The sequence below is a fragment of the Struthio camelus genome, chromosome 3 (assembly GCF_040807025.1).
Source record: "Struthio camelus isolate bStrCam1 chromosome 3, bStrCam1.hap1, whole genome shotgun sequence".
Classification (NCBI taxonomy): domain Eukaryota; kingdom Metazoa; phylum Chordata; class Aves; order Struthioniformes; family Struthionidae; genus Struthio; species Struthio camelus.
In genome coordinates this window covers 74,306,043-74,328,633 of record NC_090944.1, presented here as the reverse complement: position 1 = coordinate 74,328,633, position 22,591 = coordinate 74,306,043, and the positions used below count along the sequence as shown (strand labels likewise).

At 40.6% G+C, this 22,591-nt stretch overlaps 1 protein-coding gene across 1 annotated transcript in view; it reads left to right on the top strand.

Moving 5' to 3' along the window:
* Positions 1 to 22,478, top strand: part of IFNGR1 (interferon gamma receptor 1) — a 30,822-nt gene extending 8,344 nt beyond the window's left edge. Inside the window, exons 2-7 of the mRNA XM_068938447.1 lie at positions 1,684 to 1,798; positions 2,010 to 2,182; positions 3,459 to 3,619; positions 4,430 to 4,607; positions 5,648 to 5,763; positions 12,998 to 22,478. Coding sequence (XP_068794548.1) covers positions 1,684 to 1,798; positions 2,010 to 2,182; positions 3,459 to 3,619; positions 4,430 to 4,607; positions 5,648 to 5,763; positions 12,998 to 13,492 — 1,238 coding nt within the window. The 3' untranslated portion in view covers positions 13,493 to 22,478. The remainder of the gene's footprint in view (positions 1 to 1,683; positions 1,799 to 2,009; positions 2,183 to 3,458; positions 3,620 to 4,429; positions 4,608 to 5,647; positions 5,764 to 12,997) is intronic.
* Positions 22,479 to 22,591: the final 113 nt, after the last annotated feature.

Genomic DNA, 22,591 nt, shown 5'->3' with positions numbered 1-22,591 from the left:
GAAGCTGCCTAATGATCTGAATTAACAAAAATGTTGAAGACTGTTCATTAAGTGAACATAACACAGTCTGTGTACAAAACAAAAAAAAAATGTGGATACAGGAGGAAGAATGAGGGAGGAGAAAGCAAAATGTGCATAGTTACAACTACCTGACTTTTAGTTATGCATTCACAAAGGAGCCAAGCTAAGCTTCCACTGGCAGTTCTAACATCCTCTGGGGTTTGATTTTTTTTCCACTCTTGTTAAGTATAGTTTTATTTATATAATAGTACACTACAGTAAAATTTTGTAAGACTTAATACATGCATCAAGTATTTACTTTTAAGGCACAGTGTAGCATTTGTGTGCTTTGACACCTCTTCTCTCAGCTTGACACCTTTTTTTCTTGTGGTTGAGAATTTGATGATTGTGTTCCTTTTTTCCAATAACTGAAATACCACTTTTGTACATATTAGAAAATAACTAAACCACAGCACCATTTGCAGGGACGTATATTGCACGTATCAAATCTTTGTGGTTAATAGCATATCTCAGCCTCTATATATTAGTCTTTGTCAGGTGTTATCTTTGTGGTCTTGTTCTGAAGACATGAAAATTGTTTACTTTCCCTCATTAATGTATCACAGAGCGAAGTTGGAGTGCTCACTTTGTGAACAAGAAGCAGCCTAGAGCAGGTCAAATATGAGTTACCTTTTAACATTTCACAAAAGCTATATTAAGAGAATATTAAGGATGCCAAACCGGACATTGAGAAGCTAAGTGACAGCTAAAATTGTTTGGGTGACCTTCACTTTTCCCCTTCTTCTGTATGCTCTGTGACAGCCTTTAATAGTTACAGGGCTATGTAATTGCCCTTCCCCTGCAGCTGTCCCTCCCCCATCCAAGCTGCTGTTCGGAACAGACATGTTTCCTGCATGAGGAAACCATGAATGCTGTTTTTTATTCCTGTATCATTTACTACCTCACCTCTGATGTTGTTTAGTAAATGTGCTTCAAATACTCTCCTGTATGTGGAACTGCATGGTATTTTCACTGTTCATATTCTTTATGAACGTTAGTAACTTGTTATAACAGCTTTTTAAGAAATATTGCAGGAGACATAAAAATGTCATTGCCAGAAGTTCACGTTGAAACCAGGCTTTCCCCAGTAGGACTATTGACTTCTGGCAAGGCTGAGTCAGGAGATCTCAGGACTTTCCTGGAGCACAGACCCTGGATTCTGCAGCTTTGGTCCTCCTGCTTTTGATCAGGTTTCCAAAGCACAAGATAGATCTGCAGGAGCTGGGCTAATCTACTCTAGCTTCAGTAAATTCATATCATCTGTCCTGCTAGTAGATTAGTAAAATACCAAAAATAGCTGTGTAATCATTACAGCTGATGAACCTGATATGGGCTGGGAGACTAGCTTTCAGTGGACGTGGGTTATCTGAGGTTCTGGATTGCATATAGGAAGAAAACTGTCTCTGCAAGAGAAAAGAATAGAAAATCAGCCTGCAAGGCTCTGTTGTGTTCATACTGGTAGCAAATTGAGTCCGTTTTGGGAGAAGTATTTGGGATTGTTGTCTAATTTTTCCAGTCATTTCTAGCATGTTGCCTTCTCCAGATAATTCAAAAATGTATTTGGCTTTTCTCATCTTTAACTAAGTCTGTTTATCAATTAGCAATTGTTCTGTTTCTTTCTAGTACCTTCGCCAACACAAATTGTAATAAAATCCAAAAATTTCAAGACTCTCTTGCACTGGCAATACCCACCTCTTTTTGAAACCCCTCGTTTTACGGTGGAAATCAAACCTTACTCGTAAGTTCTTATTCTTTCATTGTTTCTGTACCCCCATTTTCTAGAAGCATATAAGAGCAATCAGTCTATGATAAATGGTTTTATTTCTATTTGGTGAAGTTATGTAGTGATAAGTGTAAATTAAGGCAAAATTTGTCAGATGTTTTGTCACAGACGTTATACTGTACAGTAAGTGGAAACTGTATTAACTATTACTTGATCTATTTTACAGCATAGGTTCTTATAAGAATGTCTCAGCTTGTGTGAACATCTCAGCAGATTTCTGTGATCTCTCAGGGGAAATACATGACCTCTTTTCCTCCCATTGGCTTCGAGTTAAAGCCATTATTGGATCAGAAGAGTCTGAGTATGTTGAGACAAGTGAGTTTATTTTGCAAAAGCATGGTAAGTCCCATCATACACTTGTAATATAAAAAACAAGTAGGATTATCTTTTTTTTTTCTTTCTTTCTTACTGCATTATTATGTCCCAGTTGGGAATATCGTAAGCTCAGGAGTCCAGGGTAGAATGAAGTATGACGGCTGTTCAGTAGGAATTTCTTAATTCTGCCTCTGTAGGGACTTGTTTGCCCTCCCACTGCGGTATTTGAATCTTCTTCGAGACTTTTAAAAGCAGGGAAATTGTGCTAGTGATATACTCTGTGCATCCCTCCCATGTTCTTGCCTGCTGGCCCAGACACCAAAATAGGGTAGTAAGCTGCTACTAGAAGCTCTGGTCCCATAGAAGTATGCAAGGGGTCAGTGAAGTGTTGTCTTACTGCTACAGCCCAACTTACCAAGTGATGTCTTGATGCTAGAACTGTACTTTCTGGCAGCTTTGGGTGTCTATAGACATTACCTAGAAACTACAGAAGTTCCTTGTGTCTGGATAAGTAACAGTTACTCATTCTTCATTTAAATGCTTTGGGCTGCTTCTGTAGGAATAGTACTTTTTTGCATTAGTACTGCAAAAGTTATATGTCCAGAGTGTAAGCCAGCCTTTCTAAAACTGTGGTGCAGGCTCCAGCAGTGTGTGGGGAGCACAAAGTGAGAACTCACAGGAAGCTACAGTTTGCAGAAATTTGGCAGTGGTGTATGGAAAAAAAAAAAACCTAAAGAAGTGTTCCAATTCAACAAGAGAGACACATGTTCAGTCAGATAATCAGACAGCAAAAATTCACATTGGCCGTTGCCACAGGAAATCAGGCTTCCTAACTTCTGTTGTTCAAGACACTTATTTGTTTAGTTTTTCGGGTAGCCCCTTTTTTTGGTACTGTGTTGTTTTTAGTTGAGCATGATTTATGGGTGAGATTTAGTCAGCAGTGTTGTGTGTTCTGTTCTCATTTACCCATAAATGTGCAAATGCTTTGTTGTTTTTTTTCTAACTTGTCAGTAAACTGAATTGCTACGTAGGAAAGTTGGATTTTTTTTAACAGTAAAAATCTCTATGGACAATCTCTGTTATTTCTGTTTTAGAAGCAGATTCATGCTTGTATCAATGTTATTACTTCTCAGTACTACAGCTGTACAATATCAACAGTATTCAAATAGTCATGTAATTCTTCTCAAATGTCCAAAGAATTTATGAAAATTAACTATAAATAGCAAGTTTTACTAGATTTATATATCTCGGTACTATGTCAAAAGCTTTGGCCTAATAGAAAAGGTACAATGTGTTGCAGGAAAAATAGGACCGCCTAAATTGCATCTCTCAAGGCACAGTGACAAAATCTTCGTTGATATTTACCATCCTCCATTTCCATCTGTGGAGCTTTATCCTTGGATTGAAACAATTTATTCAAAGCTCGCATATGTGGTGACTTTTGGGGACGGTAAAAATCAGGTATATTTCAAAGTGAAAACTTCAAATTACAAATATTTGTATTTTAAATGCTTAAACAGTCTACTCCTTAATGTTAGATTTTTTTTTTTCTTAATTCTCAGTGACACGTAAAACAGTTAGGAGAAAAAAAGCTGAATGTAACATAAGACTGCTGAAGGAAAGTGAAGCCCTAACATGTCTCTCACCATGACATACTTGACATGACAGGCAGATCTAGATGTTAGTTGTTCAAATGCAAGTCTGATAACAAAAATTAAAGATTATTGTATGAGCTGTATGCAAAAGTTAGGGTTACTTGATTACATGCTATTATTTCTCCATACATGCTAAAACATTGGTAACTTTACCTGCATCTCTTTCACTACTCTAGGTAGACCTTTTGTATCAGATTAACTTTCAAGATATTGATATTGCTTCATTTATTTAGCAATTGTGGAGGGTGAATTTGAGAAAACTCTTGGTAGATATTTTTATTTATAGAGTTAACTTTTCATATACATCCAGGTACAATTTTTATAAGTGAATTAAGAATGTGAATATAGACTACCAACAGAACCTGTTTTGGATGCATCTGAAAATTTTAGCTGTAAGCACCATGGTTTGATGAAGTATAACGCCTTAAGGTAGCGAGTAAATCTATTCTCTTTTGGAAATAGCTGATAGACAAAGTTCATAGCTTTAGCAAGGCACATAGAAATAGAAGCCACATATCAAATAATGTTGGCATTTTTTGAAAGTATTGGAAAGTACTGTAATTTTTATCTTGTTGTATTTAGTCACATAATATATTATATCTTTGCTTTTTTGTAGAGTAATGAGGAGTTCCTTGCAGACGATTGTGAGAAGCTTAAATGTGGCCTAGACATCCCAATTCCTTCTGAAGGTTCCGTTTATTGTGTTTCCGCGAGAGGAACTTTGTATGATGATCTGATGCTTGGCGCCCAGTCAGAAGAAAGCTGCATTCATGTTCCTCTCAAGCAGACTTTGAGTAAGAGGATTCTAAAATTTAGTAAGAATACTACTGAAGAGTTGTCATATGGAGTCTGACCAGAGATCCATTTTGGCTTAAGTATTCTGGCTCTGATACAGCGATGGGATGACTTGACCTGTAGGAGAGTATCAAAAAAGGGAGAACATAGTCATTCTTTCCAAACGCACTTTCCCAGTTCTAAAGACTTCTAAAGATAATACGTTATTTTCAAATGACCTTGATTTTTTGGGGTGTGTTTTTCCTGCTTCGTTGGTGTTTTAGAATTTGTTTCGATCGTACGTGATCATTGGTGTGATTAACAAATGACAAACGGATCATTCAGGGAGTTGCATGATTTTCAGAAGCGCAATATCCATCTTGTTACAAATTGCTTTTTGCTGAATCATATCTCCAAATAAAATGCATATAAGCCTTCATGAGTTTGAAGTAACAATAAACTTGTGATTAAAAAAATTAAGGTACCATCTTGTTCTTCTTAAGAGAACAAAGGCAGCTAGTGACCCAACTTTGTATCTCTGAAAACCCCTTACAGACTTTCTAGTGTCACTTAATATGGACGAAAAGTTCAATAGAGAAAAGAGGTAAAATTAATAGAAGCGACTGCATGTTCTTTCTTTCTGCAAAAGAAGAGCAGTACGCTTGGGGGAATTAACTGTTCTATGTTTTGGAAGACTTCACATTTTAATTTTATTGGATATAGATTATCTGCAATAATTCTTATGTCAATTAATCACACTGTCCCAAGGAAAAAGTAAAGAACATGCACATCCTTCATCTCTAAGGAGTGAAAAATTATTTATAAAATTCCTTTATCTCTATAAAAACACTACTGTGTATTTCTTGAAAATCTTGCATCATTAATTTATAAAACAATATATAAAAATTATAAGTTCTTGAGTGAGAAAGGGGGTAAACTGATACATTCACATATGGCAGCTAAGAATTCTGAGCTATTTCAGTTTCTAAAGTTATTCTGCGTGATACAGCAATGGTTTATTTTCCAAACTTCTTGACAAATTTTTCTCTTAACTTCCTAGACGCGCAAAGTATTATAATTGTGGTTGCTGTTATCCTCAGCTTTGTTCTAATTTTAACTGTATGTTGTGGCTGCAAGAAACTAAGGAAGAAGAACATAAAACTGCCCAAGTCTTTGGTAAGTTTAGACTTCTCTTCTGTATCAGGTTTTTACTCTCCAGGTAGCTAAGTTTTATAGCTTGTCACAGGAGGGGCGGCTGAGCCAACCCCAGAGCGTCCTCGTGCTCTGGTCCCCACAGTGCTCCACGCCCGCTACAAGAAAGGTTTGGGTGGCAATATAGGTGTCCCTGTCACTTACGAATGGGTTCACAATTAACGGCCAGAAACAAATAACGAAGTGTAATGTGTATCACTGCTGACAGTAACAGTTAAGAACTAGTAATAGTAACGACAGTAGTAGCAACATATCATTAATCAATCAGTAACCATACATTGAACTCCTCACACAACACAGAACAGGAACAATTACAGTAATTACAAATACAGACATGAGCTCAAACCAGTAAGGATGCAGGTACCTGGTGGTTATGCTGGAAGGCACTGGTGGGGGGAGGAGGAGGAAGAGGAAGGCCACGCAGGGGCAGGGGAGGTGCCTCTTCAAGCCCGAGGGCTCCTCAGCAGGCCGCACCTGATGCAGCGTGCTGCCGCCACGCGCGCTCTGCAGTAAGCAGGCCGCAGCCGAGCTGGTGTGCCGCTTCGGTTACCGCTCCCCGGAGCGGGGAAGGGCAGTACTCAGGTGTCCGCCGGTGTTACTAGCAGTGGGGGGGATCCCCAGCTGCCTGACCCGGCGTCCCGGATCAGGGGGCACGGCAGCGCTGGCCGCCTGCCGGGGCAGAGAGCTCCCCTCGGTGGGGGAGAGCCTTGAAAAAGGCTGCCTGGTGCCTTCCAGCCTTGAAAAAGCCCCCCCAAGGCGGCTTCTTCCCCAGCCGCTTCAGTGAATTCAGCGCTCTCCTTCTCACTGCCGCCAAAGCCGCTGCTGGGCTCACGTGTGCCCCTTTTATCCCTATCCCACTTTGGGACCGCAGGCAAGCGATTGGTTAAATTTGTCTAGACCCCCGCTCTTAGTGGTCCATTTTTAATCCCTAATTATAATGCGGACCTGTTTGCAAACTACCATGTAGACTCGCCTTTCTTCTGGAATATTCTACATGATTGACAGGTACGGGCTTCTGGGGTACATGTCAGCCCTCCACCAGTGATTTTTAAATTGTGGCAGTGGGAGATTTCTGCAGGCTAACCGGGGTCACAAAAAGGACTGGGTGATTGGCACCTTATGCCCATTGTTCAATAAAACCCATTTCCCTAACTTTTTCCCTAAACCAAACCTTCCGTGACACAACTATAACAGCTTTATGTCTATCTCATTTTTTACTATGATCTCTGAGAAGTTTAGGATTATTACCAGTCTAAGATTCTCACAGCCTCAGCAACCAGATGCTCTGTATTTATTTTAGGACTAGACTTCAATCTCTTTTTAACTGAAGCAACATCACTTGGTCTATTTTGAAAACTTAGTTCCTAAAAACTGAATGTATGTGCGCATAGATGCATTTGTATCCCTTCTAGTGATAGGGACAGGTATGAGATTTCTTCATTACATGGTAATATTGTGGTGTTTAATGTTATTACAGCGATGTGTGGAGTAAGAAAAAAAAGTAGTAGGGGCGTAGAAAGAGGGAAGAAGAACTCGGAGAAATCTGTTCTCACACAGAGCAGTCACAGGGAAGAGGGGTCAGCAGCTTCTCAACTTTTTCTGTGGGGAACTTACTGTCTTTAAGCAGCAGAGTGGGCATTCTTTAAACAGCAGGGATTTCTCCTTGTTTCCACACCAGGCCAGAGCAGAGCATCTGACAGGTACCATTATACTATACTTCTGGTGTCTTGTCAGTCACAACTGAACAATCAACAGCAAGTTTCAAGAACTGTCATGTGAGGCAGTAGTAATTCTTAATGGTAATCATATCAAGATTTTTCTCCTTGCTAGATACAGGAAGCTTCATATGACTTCTAGAGAGAACAGGCAGTGATTTTTCAATTCTCTATCCTCCAACTTGAAGACCCTTGAAATGACTCCATTTTGGTTGAGCTACAGGGGTAGCTCAACACCCAAGCAACTCCACCGGAGCCTGCTTTATTTTGAAATAGGATATTAGGAGGTGAGATTGCTTTGACCAAATGGAGATATCCAAGCCAGTGACACTATGTCCCTTTATGGTAAGCCGTAATCTAGTTAGTAAAGCTGATAGAGCACAGATGTGATTCATCTCATTCTAAAATGAATATCCACATCTGGTTAGGCAAAGCACCCTCTAAAATGCCTGTTCTCCTCTATGAACTATGACAGGAGCCTTAGAACTAGCTCAGAGGTAGCAATCTGTGCTGTAGACTTAGAAAATAAGATGAGATAAATGCATCGGAGAGAATCTACAGCTAGACCCAGTTAACATACACGCATACCTGCGGGAAAAGTGAGACACTGGTGATTTCTTTCAGCTTCTTGTTCACACCAGTATGTAACAATCTGAATACATAATGCTATGTTCTACATATACACAAAATTTTCATGAAGACAGTTTGTTACAGCAAAAGATACCTTTGTCCAAGAATAACTCTGTGCCCAGGAGATGCCTTGCTGCTCTAGCTTTCCAAAACCGCTGTGATATCACATCCAAGGCATCAGGAAAAAAGAACATCACACAAATAGAATGGGTGCCACATAACTACTGTGAGCTTACTGATAGGTGCTCCAGGTTCACACTTTAGCTTGTCTTACAGAAGTTTGTTTTGAGTACCCATACTGTCAATTTGCTGGGCTATATGTTATCTTGTGCTTCCTAGGTGTTCCAGCATACCAGATTCTCCCCGGCTTTGGGGAGGGGAAGGTTTTGACTGAAGTCTATATATACCAAACAATTCTTAAGCAGTCTAGTTCACGTTCCACTTCATGCCTTGCTGTAAGGAATTGAATGAGACTTAGAACTGTAAAGGTGCTTACCTTCTGTCCATTTCCATTGAAATCTCTGATCTAACTTGTAGGGCTCATGAGGATAGTTTCGATGCAGGTGATCTGAATAATATGGGAATTATCTCTTCAGATATCTTAGAGCTGAGAGCCTATCACTGTGCTTTAAATCTGCACCAGACATGTCTTTCCATGCAGGTCATGACTATTGTGCTTTACCTGAGCTTGTCTGGAAAGAAAGTATCTGTAGAGTCTTCCTGTATGTTAGTAGGCCAAGCGAGGTGTCCCACTTTAGGACAGCTGCCTTCCAGAGGTCTGCTTCCCAAGAGCTTTAATTAGACGCTAAAAGATTAAATCATTTGAGAGACTTTCAGCAAGTTGAAATTCTTTATAATCGGGGGAAAAAAAGTAGCAATTATCAAGCAGCTGCCTAGCTGCTCATATAGTCAAAGAAAAGAAAAAATTACCCTGCTATTTAGATCTTAAGGACGTTTACGTTATCTTCTGTAAGCTTTTTAGGACTCCAAGAAACAACACATCAGTCATGTTCAAATCTTGTTTCCAAAATGTGACTGTTTTCATTGAGTGGTTACTTTCATAAGAGAGAGTTTCTTTGTTTAAATGTGCAAAACACCTCTATTCATAGTAGCAGGGACCTTACCAGGAATATGAATCTAGTGAAATGGAGCACGCTGTTTACAGAACTTCATCATGCTAGTTGTCTTCTATTGGGTCACAGGTATCTGATGTGTCAGCAGTCCAGCTGTAATTAAAGAGCCATTCATTATCTTTGTTATCTCACTAAAAGTATTCAGGATGTTTCTCCTCCTGCCCACCATCTTCAGTCATTCCAGTTTGTCCTGTGCATGATAACCAGATTTTTGTGTTCAGGTTTATGATACGGGTTTATCCCCTTTAAAAGGAACCCTTCCTTAATTTAGCAATAAGCCATAGGCATCTCAGACTCCTGAAACTTCACTGTCTTTCTCTTAGTTCCTCTTATCTTTAAGTGGTGGCAAATGTTTTAGTGGCTAGAAAAGGCACTCAAATACACTCTTTGCCATAAAGACAAAGCCTCTTTGAAAAGCAGCAAAATTCGTTTTTTAGCTCATGCTTAAATCAATGTTTCTGCTATCTGCTTTTTTCTAAGACTGGCAGGGATAACAAGGCTGCATTCTCTCACTATATGTGCAGAACACTTACAAATACCAGTGAAATACTCAAGAATTTTCTCTGTGGCTTTGGCTTTTCGTTCGTTACGCTTTTGCAACGTATGTTTTTAATATGGAGAAACGGATTCTCCATTTAGTATAACCGATTGTCCATGTAAATTTTGTTGACTGATACCTGCCACAAATAATTGTCATCTGACAAGAAGTAAATTGCTTCATTAGCTTTTATGAAATCTTTTTTCCCTGTGTTGGCATTTACAGGGCAGCAAAATAGTCTTCTATTTATACATTGATCCAGCATTAATTCGTTGTGAAAACATGCAGAGACCATGTAGATTTTGTCAAAGCCCTAATGAGATTTGAAATAGACTTCTCAAACTCTCCTCCAGAAAATGTGCTCCTGGAAATTACTGAGAATGCGTAGGTGGGCAAACCCTCAGAAAATAAAGACAGAAATTGTGAAGTACCTTAACTGTTACTGATTCTTTTCTGGATGTTTCATTTATATGTATCCTGGAGCCTGGCTTTCGCCTGTGTAACACTCTAGTCTGTGACGAAGGTGAAGACCCGAAACCTGAGGTGTTCTTGCTGGAGACATTAAAATATCTGAGCGCATGCATCGTGCCAGGAAATACTGCTGAGTTGCAGCTTAAGTTCTCCTGTTGGCTCTGTGTTTACACATATTGGATTTTGTACACAAAAGAAAAATATTAACTTACCTACAGTAAATATTTTTCTTCAAATAGTAACCTATATCTTAATTACACTTTTTACTGGAGATGCTTTGAACAGCATTCAAATTAATGCAGTGGAATTTGTTGATTCTTCTCTTTGAAACTAGAAATGACTATGTGAATTGCTAAATTATCTTGTATAAATTGTGACTCCGTGACTCTTAAAGAACCTTTGGTACCAGGAAACCCATTAGGTTTTTTTTTCTTCCAATGGCTTCCTTGTTTCGTGGATGGAAGTAAGAGGGTCTGCTCCATCTTTAGGCAAAAACTCACTGGTTTTCTTTTTGAGAACAAAAGTCTTGCATGTATTTATAAAGAGAGTATGTACTTTATCTTCAGGATTTCTCTCTCTAAGTGTTGCCAGCAAGCAACATGAAATGCGGAAACTGTGTAGCGTACAAGGCATTCTCCTAACGCGTTTTAGGAATATGACTTAGGGCCATATGTAAAGGGTAGAAAGAACTTAGCGACTCCCTTGGTTTGGTTTGATTTTTTTTTTTTAAGGTAGTATAGCATGTACAGATGTTTAAGAGGAAGGTTTATACTGTTGTAAATGCAGATTTTAGCTATAGTTTGTATAGCATTCAATTTTAATTCATGTCTTGAAGTATTCCAACTTAAATAGGGAATTACTACAGTTACTGTGTGGCTATTGGAGTAAGATTTTTGCTACTCCAAAAAGCTACAGATTCTGATCCCTTCAAGATGAGTGTAGGTATGACATAAATACCCTATATTTTTCCATATATCTGTATAAATAGATTTTCAAGAGGTACGACATCAGTCCTAATAACTGTTCATAACCTTTTAAGTATCTGCACCTTCTTGATTGCATTCTGTTTTCTGCATCAGCTTCTTACGTATATGTGGTTCCCATATGTGCTCATGCAAAATTACTCTGAATATTCTTTCTGTAGCGTACTGACTATTCCCATATAACAGCTATCATTCTCTCTGGATATTCATTTTCTAAAGGGTAGCTATGTTGTAGTGTGGCGTATTCTCAGTGTCAAGAGCCACCTTAATACCATTTTTACTAGTTTTCCAGTGATATTCCTTGACTCCTAAGGAGATCATCTCACCTTAGTTCTGCTAACAAACAAACACAGCTGTTTGTAAAACTCAGATTACAAGTAATTCATTTCCATAGAATGTTTTTTTGGTGGTTTTTTTTTTAAACTGGAATAGTCTCATTGATCTAGTATAGACCATAGTACCATAAACAGATACCAGGGCAATTGAAGGGGAGGGTACAGGAGTGAAGTGAGAGATGAAGGAATGGCATCAGTTCTGCTAAAGCTAGCACTCCGCGAAGGTATGAGTGTAAAGATACGGCCTCAAAGCTTTTTGATCAAGGAAGGTATTTGTTAAGCACAGTCAGATTTAATGGTCTGATTTTTGGTGGTTGCCTCAGTTCTGATACAAGTACAGAATGGGAGATTCTTTTTGCCCATTGGGAGCTTTTCTAAAACCACACTGTTTTTTCCCACCTTTTTTCTTCAATAGCTACATTTCCCTCTTTCAGATTTGACTCACTAGTATTTTCAGTCAAAATATCTAACAAAATATCTCCCAAAAAAATGACATATATCTCAGTGAGAATTTAGCTCATCCATAGTAGCTCATATTTTGTGATACATATGTGTAGTGAGTTATAGAATTTTAAAAAGAACTCTTGCACTGAGTAAGCCTTTTTCCTTAAGCTTTGTGCTAGCTTTAGGGGACAGCTTTACACAGCTGAAAAATCACCCTACTTTGTTTTTCATATGTATTCTTGAAAATATCTTAAAAAAAAAAATCACCAAATCAAACTAAATCTGAAGAAACTAAATGGCCTAAAAGCATGTCAATTTAAAACAAGCTTACAGCTGACTGTTGAAGGACATGATGTGTGCTTCCACCAGTGGAGTTTTCAAAGGGAAACATCAAACTTTGTTGCAGCACTGATGGGATGTTTAATGATATTGGAGAAATAACTAGGAAGACTTCAGCATAGGTGTGACTAGCAGGACTGCTTAAACGTTCTCATAATTTTAAGGATCTGCCTTGGGAGAGCTCTTCTCTCCTAGTTGAGACAGTGCTGGAAAATTATACTTGTTAATTAGTTACACTCATAGGTATGGGCTGGAAAGGCTGCTGAAACTGGTTCAAGAGGAAGGATAGTACTGCTTTTTCTTCCTCTGCTGCTCTTCTCACCACTGTGAGCATTGAATGACTCAAAATGTAATGGGTGAAGGTTGCACCTATGAAAGGGAGCTGATTCTTGCAATGTACTTGCACACTGAAAGTGTTTCTGTGAGTTTGATTAAAATCATTAATCAAACAGTTGGAGTCACAGCCATAGGCTGGTGAACTTACCAGAGTCTGTTTGCTAGTTTATGCTGGAAGTGATTGTAATAAAATTAAGTTTATAACACACTTTTTTTTATTTTTTATTAGTAACTTACACAGACATAAAAGGGTTTTTTATTTTTTCCATTTCAGGTCAGTGTGATAAGAAACCTGAACACAGACAACTTTCCAGAACCAAAATTAGAGCAAAAATACAACTCTGTGATAAGCCTCATGCCAGATGAGCCAGTATTGCCAGCAAATGATGAAGTGAACCCACTGAAGGTAGAACAAAAAGAAGAAATTGCTAATCCTGAGAATTCCAGTGAAGGAGCATCTTCTATTCTTCTGCCAGAGGTACCAGGCAACACAGGAGAAATTTCTGTGCAGGAAAGCAGAGAGGAGGTATCTTCTGATGATGAACAAAATCGTAAAGTAAAAGAGAGCTATTTCATTTCTGACAATAATCAAACAGAGATATGCAGTAACTCTTCAGATCCGGAGGTTTCTACCACGAAAGTACAACAAACTGTCAATCCAAGCAGCTCTCTTAAATTTTCTGGCTATGACAAGCCTCATGTGCCATTAGATATATTGATAGACGTTGGTGAAGAACGGCCTGTGATTGCATACAGGCCCGCTGACTAACCAGGGTAGCGGCAACATTTAACCAGAACTCATGAAGAGCAGCATTACTGAAGATTAGGGAGAGTATTGGTCATTTTAAAATGTCTAGATGTTGATAAAATATCTAAGCAGAACAACTAGTATATAACTCTTTGCAATGAGATCCTGAAATGCAACTGAGAGTAGTGCCCGAGAATAACAAAAAGTGGGGGGGAAGTTTCATAATAACCTGTGTGTTATTATGAAATCTCCAGAAGTGTGTGTATACACAGAGTACTCTTTAAAAAAAATCAACTTACTACTACCTGTTTCAAAGAGTACTTGATGGAAAACAGATTTCATGAAGGAATATAGAGCGGTTGCTGTATCATTGTTCCATTCTATCCCACATCCTTTTCAAAATTAATTCTGTGAACTTAAGTCCTTCACTTGGTTATGTTAGAGATCTGTGCAAGACATTTGAGAGTTTTTGCCATTCCTGAAGGTGTTCTGTTGTTTTCTTTGTTTTCTCTTAACTACTTAAAGAATATTTTTGTATTAAAAGAAATCCTACTATTTCTTTTAGGCATATACCTATAGCTTTTCCATGCACCACACAGGAACTGAGCAATTTGGTTCCAGGGCCAAGAATCAGCTCTTTGTGTTCTATTCTGCAATTAAAGTGTGTACTGGAAGATTACTTTGTACATTTCAGTTAGTAAACATTAGACTTTTTCCTTCAAAACACAAGTCTTGTGACTAAAAAAGGCTATGTTTAAAATTTGTGTTATCAGTGCATAGCTGCATCACTTTGGTTTGCCTAGATATATTGTATAATCAAGCCCCATTCTGGAAAACACCTATATTAGCAGGATGGCTTATCCTCATTGAAACAAGTTTAACATCTGTTTACACAAATTCTTAGAATATATTTTCAAAATTCAAAACCTATTTTCTACCAGAGCATTTCCATTCTTAGAACAGTGTGATTTTTTGATAGAAATCATCATGTCTCCTACCAAGCACAGCTAAACTGTTTTCTAGAATGTTGAGAATGACTACCATTTTTCAGTTCTTGTGACAAAGTCAGAAGCTACACCAAATTATCGTCCTCTAAAATACATCACAAAGCAATAAAGAAGTAGGAAGTACAACTTATCACACTAAGTTAATGGCATCTGACAGCACTCTGAATTTTCACTGAATCACAGAATGGTTGAGGGACCTCTGGAGATCTAGTCCAACCCCCCTGCTCAAGTAGGGTCAGCTAAAGCACGTTACACAGGATCACATCCAGACGGGTTTTGAATATCTCCAAGGAAGGAGACTCCACAACCTCTCTGGGCAACCTGTTCCAGTGCTCTGTCACCCTCACAGTCAAGAAGTTTCTCCTCATGTGCAGATGAGACTTCCTGTGTTTTAGTTTGTGCCCATTGCCTCTCACCCTGTCACTGGGCACCGCTGAAAATAGTCTGGCCTCATCCTCTTGACACCCTCCCTTCAGATATTTGTAGGGATTGATGACATCCCCTCTCAGTCTTCTCTCCTCCAAGCTACACAGGCCCAGCTCCCTCAGCCATTCCTCATGAGAGAGGCTCTAGTGCCTTCATCATCTTAGTAGCCCTTCACTGGACTTGCTCCAGGAGCTCCATGTCTCTTGTACTGGGAAGCCCAGAGCCGGACACAGTACTCCAGGGCAGGCTTCACCAGGGCTGAGGAGAGGGGGAGGATCACCTCCCTCAACCTGCTGGCAATGCTGTTCCTAATGCACCCCAGGATACCATGGGCCTTCTTGGCCACAAGGGCACATTGCTGGCTCATGCTTAACTTGTCCACCAGGACTCCCAGGTCCTTCTCTGCAGAGCTGCTTTCCAGCCCCCAGCCTGTACTGGTGCATGCGGTTATTCCTCCCCAGGTGCAGGACCCTGCCCTTGCCTTTGTTGAACTTCAGAAGGTTCCTCTCCACCCAGTTCTCCAGCCTGTCCAGGTCCCTCTGAATGGCAGCACAACCTTCTGGTGGTATCAGCCACTCCCAGTTTTGCAGCATCAGCAAGCTTGCTGGGAATGCACTGTGTGCCTTCATCCAGGTCATCGATGACTATGTTGAACAAGACTGGACCCAGTGCTGACCCCTGGGGGACACCGCTAGCTATAGGCCTCCACTAGACTGCGCCGCTGACCACAACCTTCTGAGCCCTGCCATTCACCCAGTTCTCAAGCCACCTCACTGTCCGCTCACCTAACCCACACTTCCTGAGCTTACCTAGGAGGATGTGATGGGAGACAGTGTCAAAAGCCTTGCTGAAGTCCAGGTCGACAACAGCCATTGCTCTCCCCTCATCTACCTAGCCAGTCATCCCACCATAGAAGGCTAGCAGACCGGTTAAGCATGATTTCCCCTTGGTGAATTCTTGCTGACTACTCCTGGTCACCTTCTTGTCCTCCACGTGCTTAGAGATGGCCTCCAGGATGAGCTGTTGCATCACCTTTCCAGGGATGGAGGTGAGGCTGACTGGCCTGTAGTGCCCTGGCTCCTCCTTCTTGCCCTTTTTGAAGGCTGGGGTGACATTGGCTTTCTTCCAGGCCTCAGGCACCTCTCCTGATTGCCATGACCTTTCAAAGAGGATGGAGATCAGCCTAGCAATAACATCCTCCAGCTCCCTCAGCACTCGTGGGTGCATCCCATCAGGGCCCATGAGTCTGTGAATGTCAGGTTTGCCTAAATGATCTCTAACCCAATCCTCCTCAACCAAGGGAAAGCCTTCCTTTCTCTGGACTCTCTCTTGTCTCCAGGATCTGGAATTCCTGAGGGCTGGCCTTAGCAGTAAAGACTGAAGCAAAGGCGGCATTCAGTATCTCTGCCTTCTCTGGGTCTTCTGTCACCAGGTTTCCTGCCCCATTCAGTAGTAGACCAACATTTTCTCTAATTTTCCTTTTGTTAAGGATGTATTTGAAGAAGCCCTTTTTGTTGTCTTTGACATCTGAAGCCAGATTTAGTTCTGAATGGGCCTTGGCCTTCCTTATTGCATTTCTGCATACTCTGACAACATCTCTATATTCATCCCAGGTGGCCTGTCCCTGCTTCCACCTCCTGCACACTACACTTCCTGTGCATGTTAGAGTTTTGTCAGGAGTTCCTTGTTCATCCATGGAGGTCTCCTGCCTGCTTTGCTGGGCTTCTTGCTCATAGGGATTCACCCATCTTGAGCCTGGAAGAAGTGATCCCTGAAAGTTAACCAGCCCTTGGTCCTGCCTTCCTTCTGTGGTCTGATCCCATGGGATTCATCCAAGAAGGTCCCTGAAAAGGCCAAAGTTAGCTCTCCTGAAGTCCAGGGTTGCATCCTACTTATTGCCTTGCTTCCTCCTTGCAGGATCCTGAGCTCCATGATCTCATGGTCACTGCAGCCCAAGGCTACCCAACCTTCACATCTCCAACTAGTTCCTCCTTGTTTGTTAGTACAAGCTCCAGCAGCACATCTCCTTGTTGGCTCCTCCATCACCTGTGTCAGAAGGTTATCAGCAATGCTCTGCAGGAACCTCCTGGCGTGCTTGTGCCTTGCTGTGCTATCTTTCCAGCAGATGTCAGGGTGGTTGAAGACCCCCATGAGAACCAGGGCCTGTGACTGTGAGCTACTTCCAGGTGTTTGTAACAGGTCTCATCTACTTCTTCCTGATCAGGTGGCCTGTAGCCAACACCCTTGTTAGGGTGTCACCCTTGTTAGCCTGTTCTTTAATCCTTACCCATAAGCTCTCAACAGCTTCATCATCCACCCCTAGGCAGAGCTCCATACATTCCAGGTATTCTCACATAAAGGGCAGCTCCACCACTTCACCTTCCTGGCCTATCTTTCCTAAAAAGCATGTAACCATTCATGACATCATTCTAGTCATGCAAGCTGTCCTACCATATCTCTGTAAATGCATTCAGAGCCCTGCAATGCAAATGCAAAGCCCAAATGCAAATCAAAGCTCTACAACCACACACAGATCTCTAATTCTTCCTGTTTATTCCCCAAGCTGCATGCATTTATGTGCAGGCACTTCAGAGAGGCATTTGAGTATGCCGGTTTCCCAGGAGGGGTGCAAGAGGATACCCCATAGTCATGTCTTGTAGGCACTTCCTTGGCTACATGCACTTGCTGGAGGTATCTGTACTTAAGCCCTGTTTTGCTCTCTGGGTGGTCTCTAACTCTCCCCTTCCCACATCTTTCCTAGTTTAAAGCTCTCCTTACCAGGTTGGCCAATCTGTTGGCAAAGACATACACCCCATTTAGTGAGGTGGATCCCATCTCTCACAGTCAGTTGGGAATCTTCAAACAGGGTCCCATGGTTATAGAAACCAAAACCCTGTTGCCAACACCAGCAGTGCAGCCAGTTCTTTACTTGGAGAATCCATCTACTCCTCACATCCTTCACCCTAACTGGCAGGATCAAGGAGAAAGCAACCTGGGCCCCCACACCCTTGACCACCATTCCCAGAGCTCTGAAGTCCCATTTGATAGTTTCCAGGTTGCCCTTGGTATCGTTGGTGCCCACGTGGAAGAGCAGCAGGGGGTAATAGTCAGACATGTAAACAAGCCTCGGCAGTCTTTCCATGACATCCAATTCAAACCGCCAGCAGGCAACAAACCTCTCTAGACAAGAGGTCAGGTCAGCAGATGGGTTCCTCTGTCCCTTGCAGCAGAGACTCACCCACAGCAATCACTTGCTGCTTCTTCTGGTAGAGCCTGCATGGCATAGGGTTTGTTGGCTCAGTTGCTTCACTTGAGGCCATGCCCAGCCCCTCCTCAGCTTGAAGGGCACTAAGCCTGTTCATCAACTGCAAGTCTTCAGGAGGAGCAAGAGCCTTTCTCCTCATACAAGGAATGACCAGTTTCCAGCCTTCATCTTCTAAAGTCTTAAAAGTTATTGTTTCACAGGGCACAGAGCCCACCTGCATGTCCACTGCAATAGGGGGCTGAGACTCCTGAAGCTGTAGGGTTTCTGAGAATATCCTATCCATCTCTTGCCCATCTTCACAGATGCTATGCAGCCTGCTTACTTCCTCCCATAACTCCTTGACCTAGCAACACAGCTCATCAACAACAGCACACCTTCTGCTGAAGAAATGACTGCCATCCCTAGCTTCACAGAGAGGTCCCAGGCACTCCCTGCGACCTGAGACCTGCAGGGCTATAGCCACTGTCAGAAGGTCTGTCTGGGTGGAAGCCTCTGACACAGCTGAGGCAGCAATCTAACAGCTACTAGAGAACAAGCTCTGCAGTATGTCAAAACCATACCTGAGGGAAGCATATACTACTAAAACTGGAGATGAAGGGGCCTTCTTGTATCCTTCTGCACAAACTGCTGTATCTCTTCACTGCATTCTAGGAGCTGTAGTCTAGGCCTGGCTCTTATATAGGCCTCTGCCTCACACTGACTCACAGGGTGCTTAACCCACCCTAATCAAGGGCTGATTGGAACAAAGGCCCCAACTCCCTCTGATCAGGGGCAACTGACAGACAGAGCTCCCTAGTGGCAGCTACACCTAGCTAGAGCTTCCCAGGAGAAGTTAAGGCCCTCTGTAGCTGTCCTTGCCTAGCTGTCCTTTCCAGTTAGCAGCAAGCACCCTCTAGTTGCTCAGAGGGTCCCCAGAAAGCCCCTACAACTTCCAGCAAGGTTCTCAGAAGTTCTAAGCAGATCCCAGACATTTTGAAGCATAAGATTATAATTTTGAAAATCAAAGGATGAGAATTACATTGCTTATTCGTATTTTAAAAAATTGTGAGACTGATGCCTATAAACCAGTTATTTTCCCTTTAGATAAGATGTTATGGTGAGTGCTTTTTTTCTATTTTTAGGAAGTGTTTACAGTAAGTTTTAATGAAACTTACTTCAGGGGAAAAGGATTTTTTTTTACAGAAACAAGGTGGTATGCCTGTACACATTTTTTTACAAAGGTGTCTTTGTTTTAAAAGATGTTTTTTGTAGGCATATCATAAATGTTTGAAAATCTCATAAATCTTGCATATTAAAGCAAATGATTTTGAAGGAAAATAAGTGTTATAGTACTTTTGTCCTTAAATTTCTCACTGGTCTGAATATTCATAAGATAAAGTTAGTTTCTCCAGCAACCATTGGACTGCTTCCTTTCTTGCAAATATCAGACATTAACCACAGTGGTATAGGAACAGTTCCCAAAGGGTTCAAGAGAATAGCTGCCTTTGCCTTCTCTACTCGCAGGAAGATACTGGTTCTGCTAGTAGTATTTTGATAGTTTGAGGAAAAACTGGATCAAGTAGGCAAATGTTGCAGTTAAGTTATAGCAGAAAGTTAGAGTTAGAAAGATTTCAGTATGTTTTAGCTGACTTTGATGTATTTCTGCATTAAATTCAAATCTAGTGGGACCCTCCCCACCTGGTAATTTTTTCAATGTCGTATTCTGGGTTGAGTTGCTAACAAGTGGTGCAGGTGACTCATTGCTCAGAAACTAATAGTGTGAATGCATCTCCACAGCAGAAGGGCAGGAAATAAGTCTCTCGATGTTTTAAGAAGGCTTTGAAAATCAAAATTTACTCGGAGTTGAAGTGTTTTAACTAAACTGACTTTTCAGTTAATCATGTGGATCACCACTGAAGTGCACTCTTAGCCATCTATGTTACGAAGGAGATGGGCAGCTGTGTTTTGTACAGAGTTTGAAGCTGTTGTCCTTTTTTTCAGGTTTTGTAGATTTGTTGATAAATCTGAACTGCAATAAATAAGTTTGGGACTTTATAAATATCAGATAAGTGCTAAAGTTAGGCTTGGCTTAACAGGGAGAATTAGGGTATTGGAAACAGTGTGGGGTTTTGTTGTTTGTTTGCTTTCTTGCAACATTTTCTCATCAGACATTCATCTGCTGATTGACCATTTCATTTGCTACTGCTAAGAGTATTTCATCTTCTGGCCGCTGGGAGCTTATTTTCCTTTTGTCAGTTTCATCCAAAAAATGTTGCTGTTTCTAAAGAATGTCAGGGATTAGCCATAGTAATCATTCCATTTGGTTTGTCTGCCTCAAAACTATTCTGTCAGAATTATGTAAATTCTTGGAAATGTTAGTTTTACAGTCTTAGCAATGCATTTTGGAACTCTAATCTAGCACTGTTCTCTGCAAGTTATTTGGTAAGACTCACTCTAATCGACTTATGTGAACATATGAGCTCACAAAGTTGATTTCTGTTCTGGATAGTTTTCTTCTGTTGATCTTTGCTGCCTTCTGAAAAAGAAGTGATACTTTTTGCGTGTGTGAGGGCAGATGGGTTTTAAAACCAAGTGACCTTCTCAGATTCCTTTTTTTTCGCCCCTTTTCCAATACTACATTGTACATTGTTCCATCCTGGATCTTTCAAGCCATATGTCCTGTGATTGGAAGGCATCAGCCAGGTGCTAGGATATAGTTAAGGGTAGGTGTAGTTAAGATTGATCAGAAGTAACACGGAAATATATATGCGAAGAATTTGACATGGTAGGTGGTTCTGTGTAATGGAAAGGCACTGTTAATCTATAACCTGAAAATCAAGCAAGGTAGCAGAAGTATTTTGTACTAAGCAACTTATGCACATGTAAGTAACCTCTTCTTGAAGCTATCACAAGAGTAACTTTTAATAACTGAAAAATTCTGCACTGTAGTTACAAAAGCCTGCTGAAGCATCACCTTCAGTACAGGTATGTCATCTAGGTGCTGTGTACTTAACACTGGAAGTCAATGGGATGGGGACAGTTTGAGCCAGCCAAGGAGTACATCTAGATATTTCAGTTGCTCGGGACAGCTTACAGGTTTTATGATTGTGAACTGGAGAAGTTTAAGGGAGCATAAAGCACCAGGTTATTTTATTTGTTAGCTATGACTAACTGAAAATGTGAGGTCACTGTGAGACAAAAACACCTCCCCTGGGTTAAACTAAGCTCCATCTCCCACAGTCTCGTCTCCAGCAGTTCACAGTAGTGATGTTTAGAGAGAGTCTAGAAACAAGGCAAGTGCGTGATGGTATTTCTGCCAGCATACAATCCAATGATGTCCAGCAACCTGCAGTGTGGAGGCCTCCTGAGATGGGGATCGTGGAAATGACTTACCAGCTACAGCTAACAACTTTTCTAAGAACTTCTTTAGTTGTCCTTTGTGTGTGGGCATTGCAACTTGATCAACTCTGAAGTTAACAATAAAGTATTGTAATATTCTGTGCTGGCAAGAAGCATCAAATACTATGTTTTTATGCTTTTTCCACATAAATAATATAGTTTAAAAAATGTGCACTTCAAGTCTACTGACCTCTGTGAAAACAGGACATCTTATAGTGGTCCTGGTTGCTTAGAACAGACATGCATGTTTGTATATATTCTTTCACTGGTTAAGATTCCAAGAAAAGAGACTTGCATGCAAAGAGCTATTTTTCTCAAGTAAAGCTAGAAATAATTGGTTACTCTGAAGTAGCGTCATGTAAACAGTTCAATGCTAGTATATACTTAATTCATATTAACAGTTTCAGTCTGTCTCAAAAAAGAAAAAAGACACCTTTCATCTTACGGAATAAGTACTCTATATTGAAGCCAAAATACAGAGGTTTTCTATAGTGACCTGCATGGGTATCTTTAGTGTGATTTTTAAACACTCAATCTTTTCAGTATGAAACCCTTATTTATTAACATGCTTTTTTTCCATGTTCTCTAAATTAATGCAATCACTGGACTAGATGGGACCTCCAGAGGTCTGGTTCTTTTTCCTCCCCAGACCTCTGACACATTCCTCTGGCAGAGGACCTCATTCCTCTGACACATCTGTCTATTGACTCCACAACATCACCAGGCAATCTTTCTAGCAGTGCATTACCCTTTGAAAGTACTTTTGCAGTATATAACCCAAGTCTTCCTGGCTGTAGTAAGCTTAGCATTCTATCCAAAATAGGCCTGCTGAGCATACTTTGGTTCTTGTCTCAAATTTATAATTAAACTGCTTGTAAATACTGTAAATTTTAAATGTTTTTATACTGAATTAAAAAAAAAAAAACTCAAAGGCAAATGTGTGCTCTCCTTTTTGCTCCTTTAGCTTTTATACTGAAGAATAAATCTGCATTTTGAAGCTTGCTCAGTTGTTCACTTGGTCATATATGTTATGTATGCTTCAGC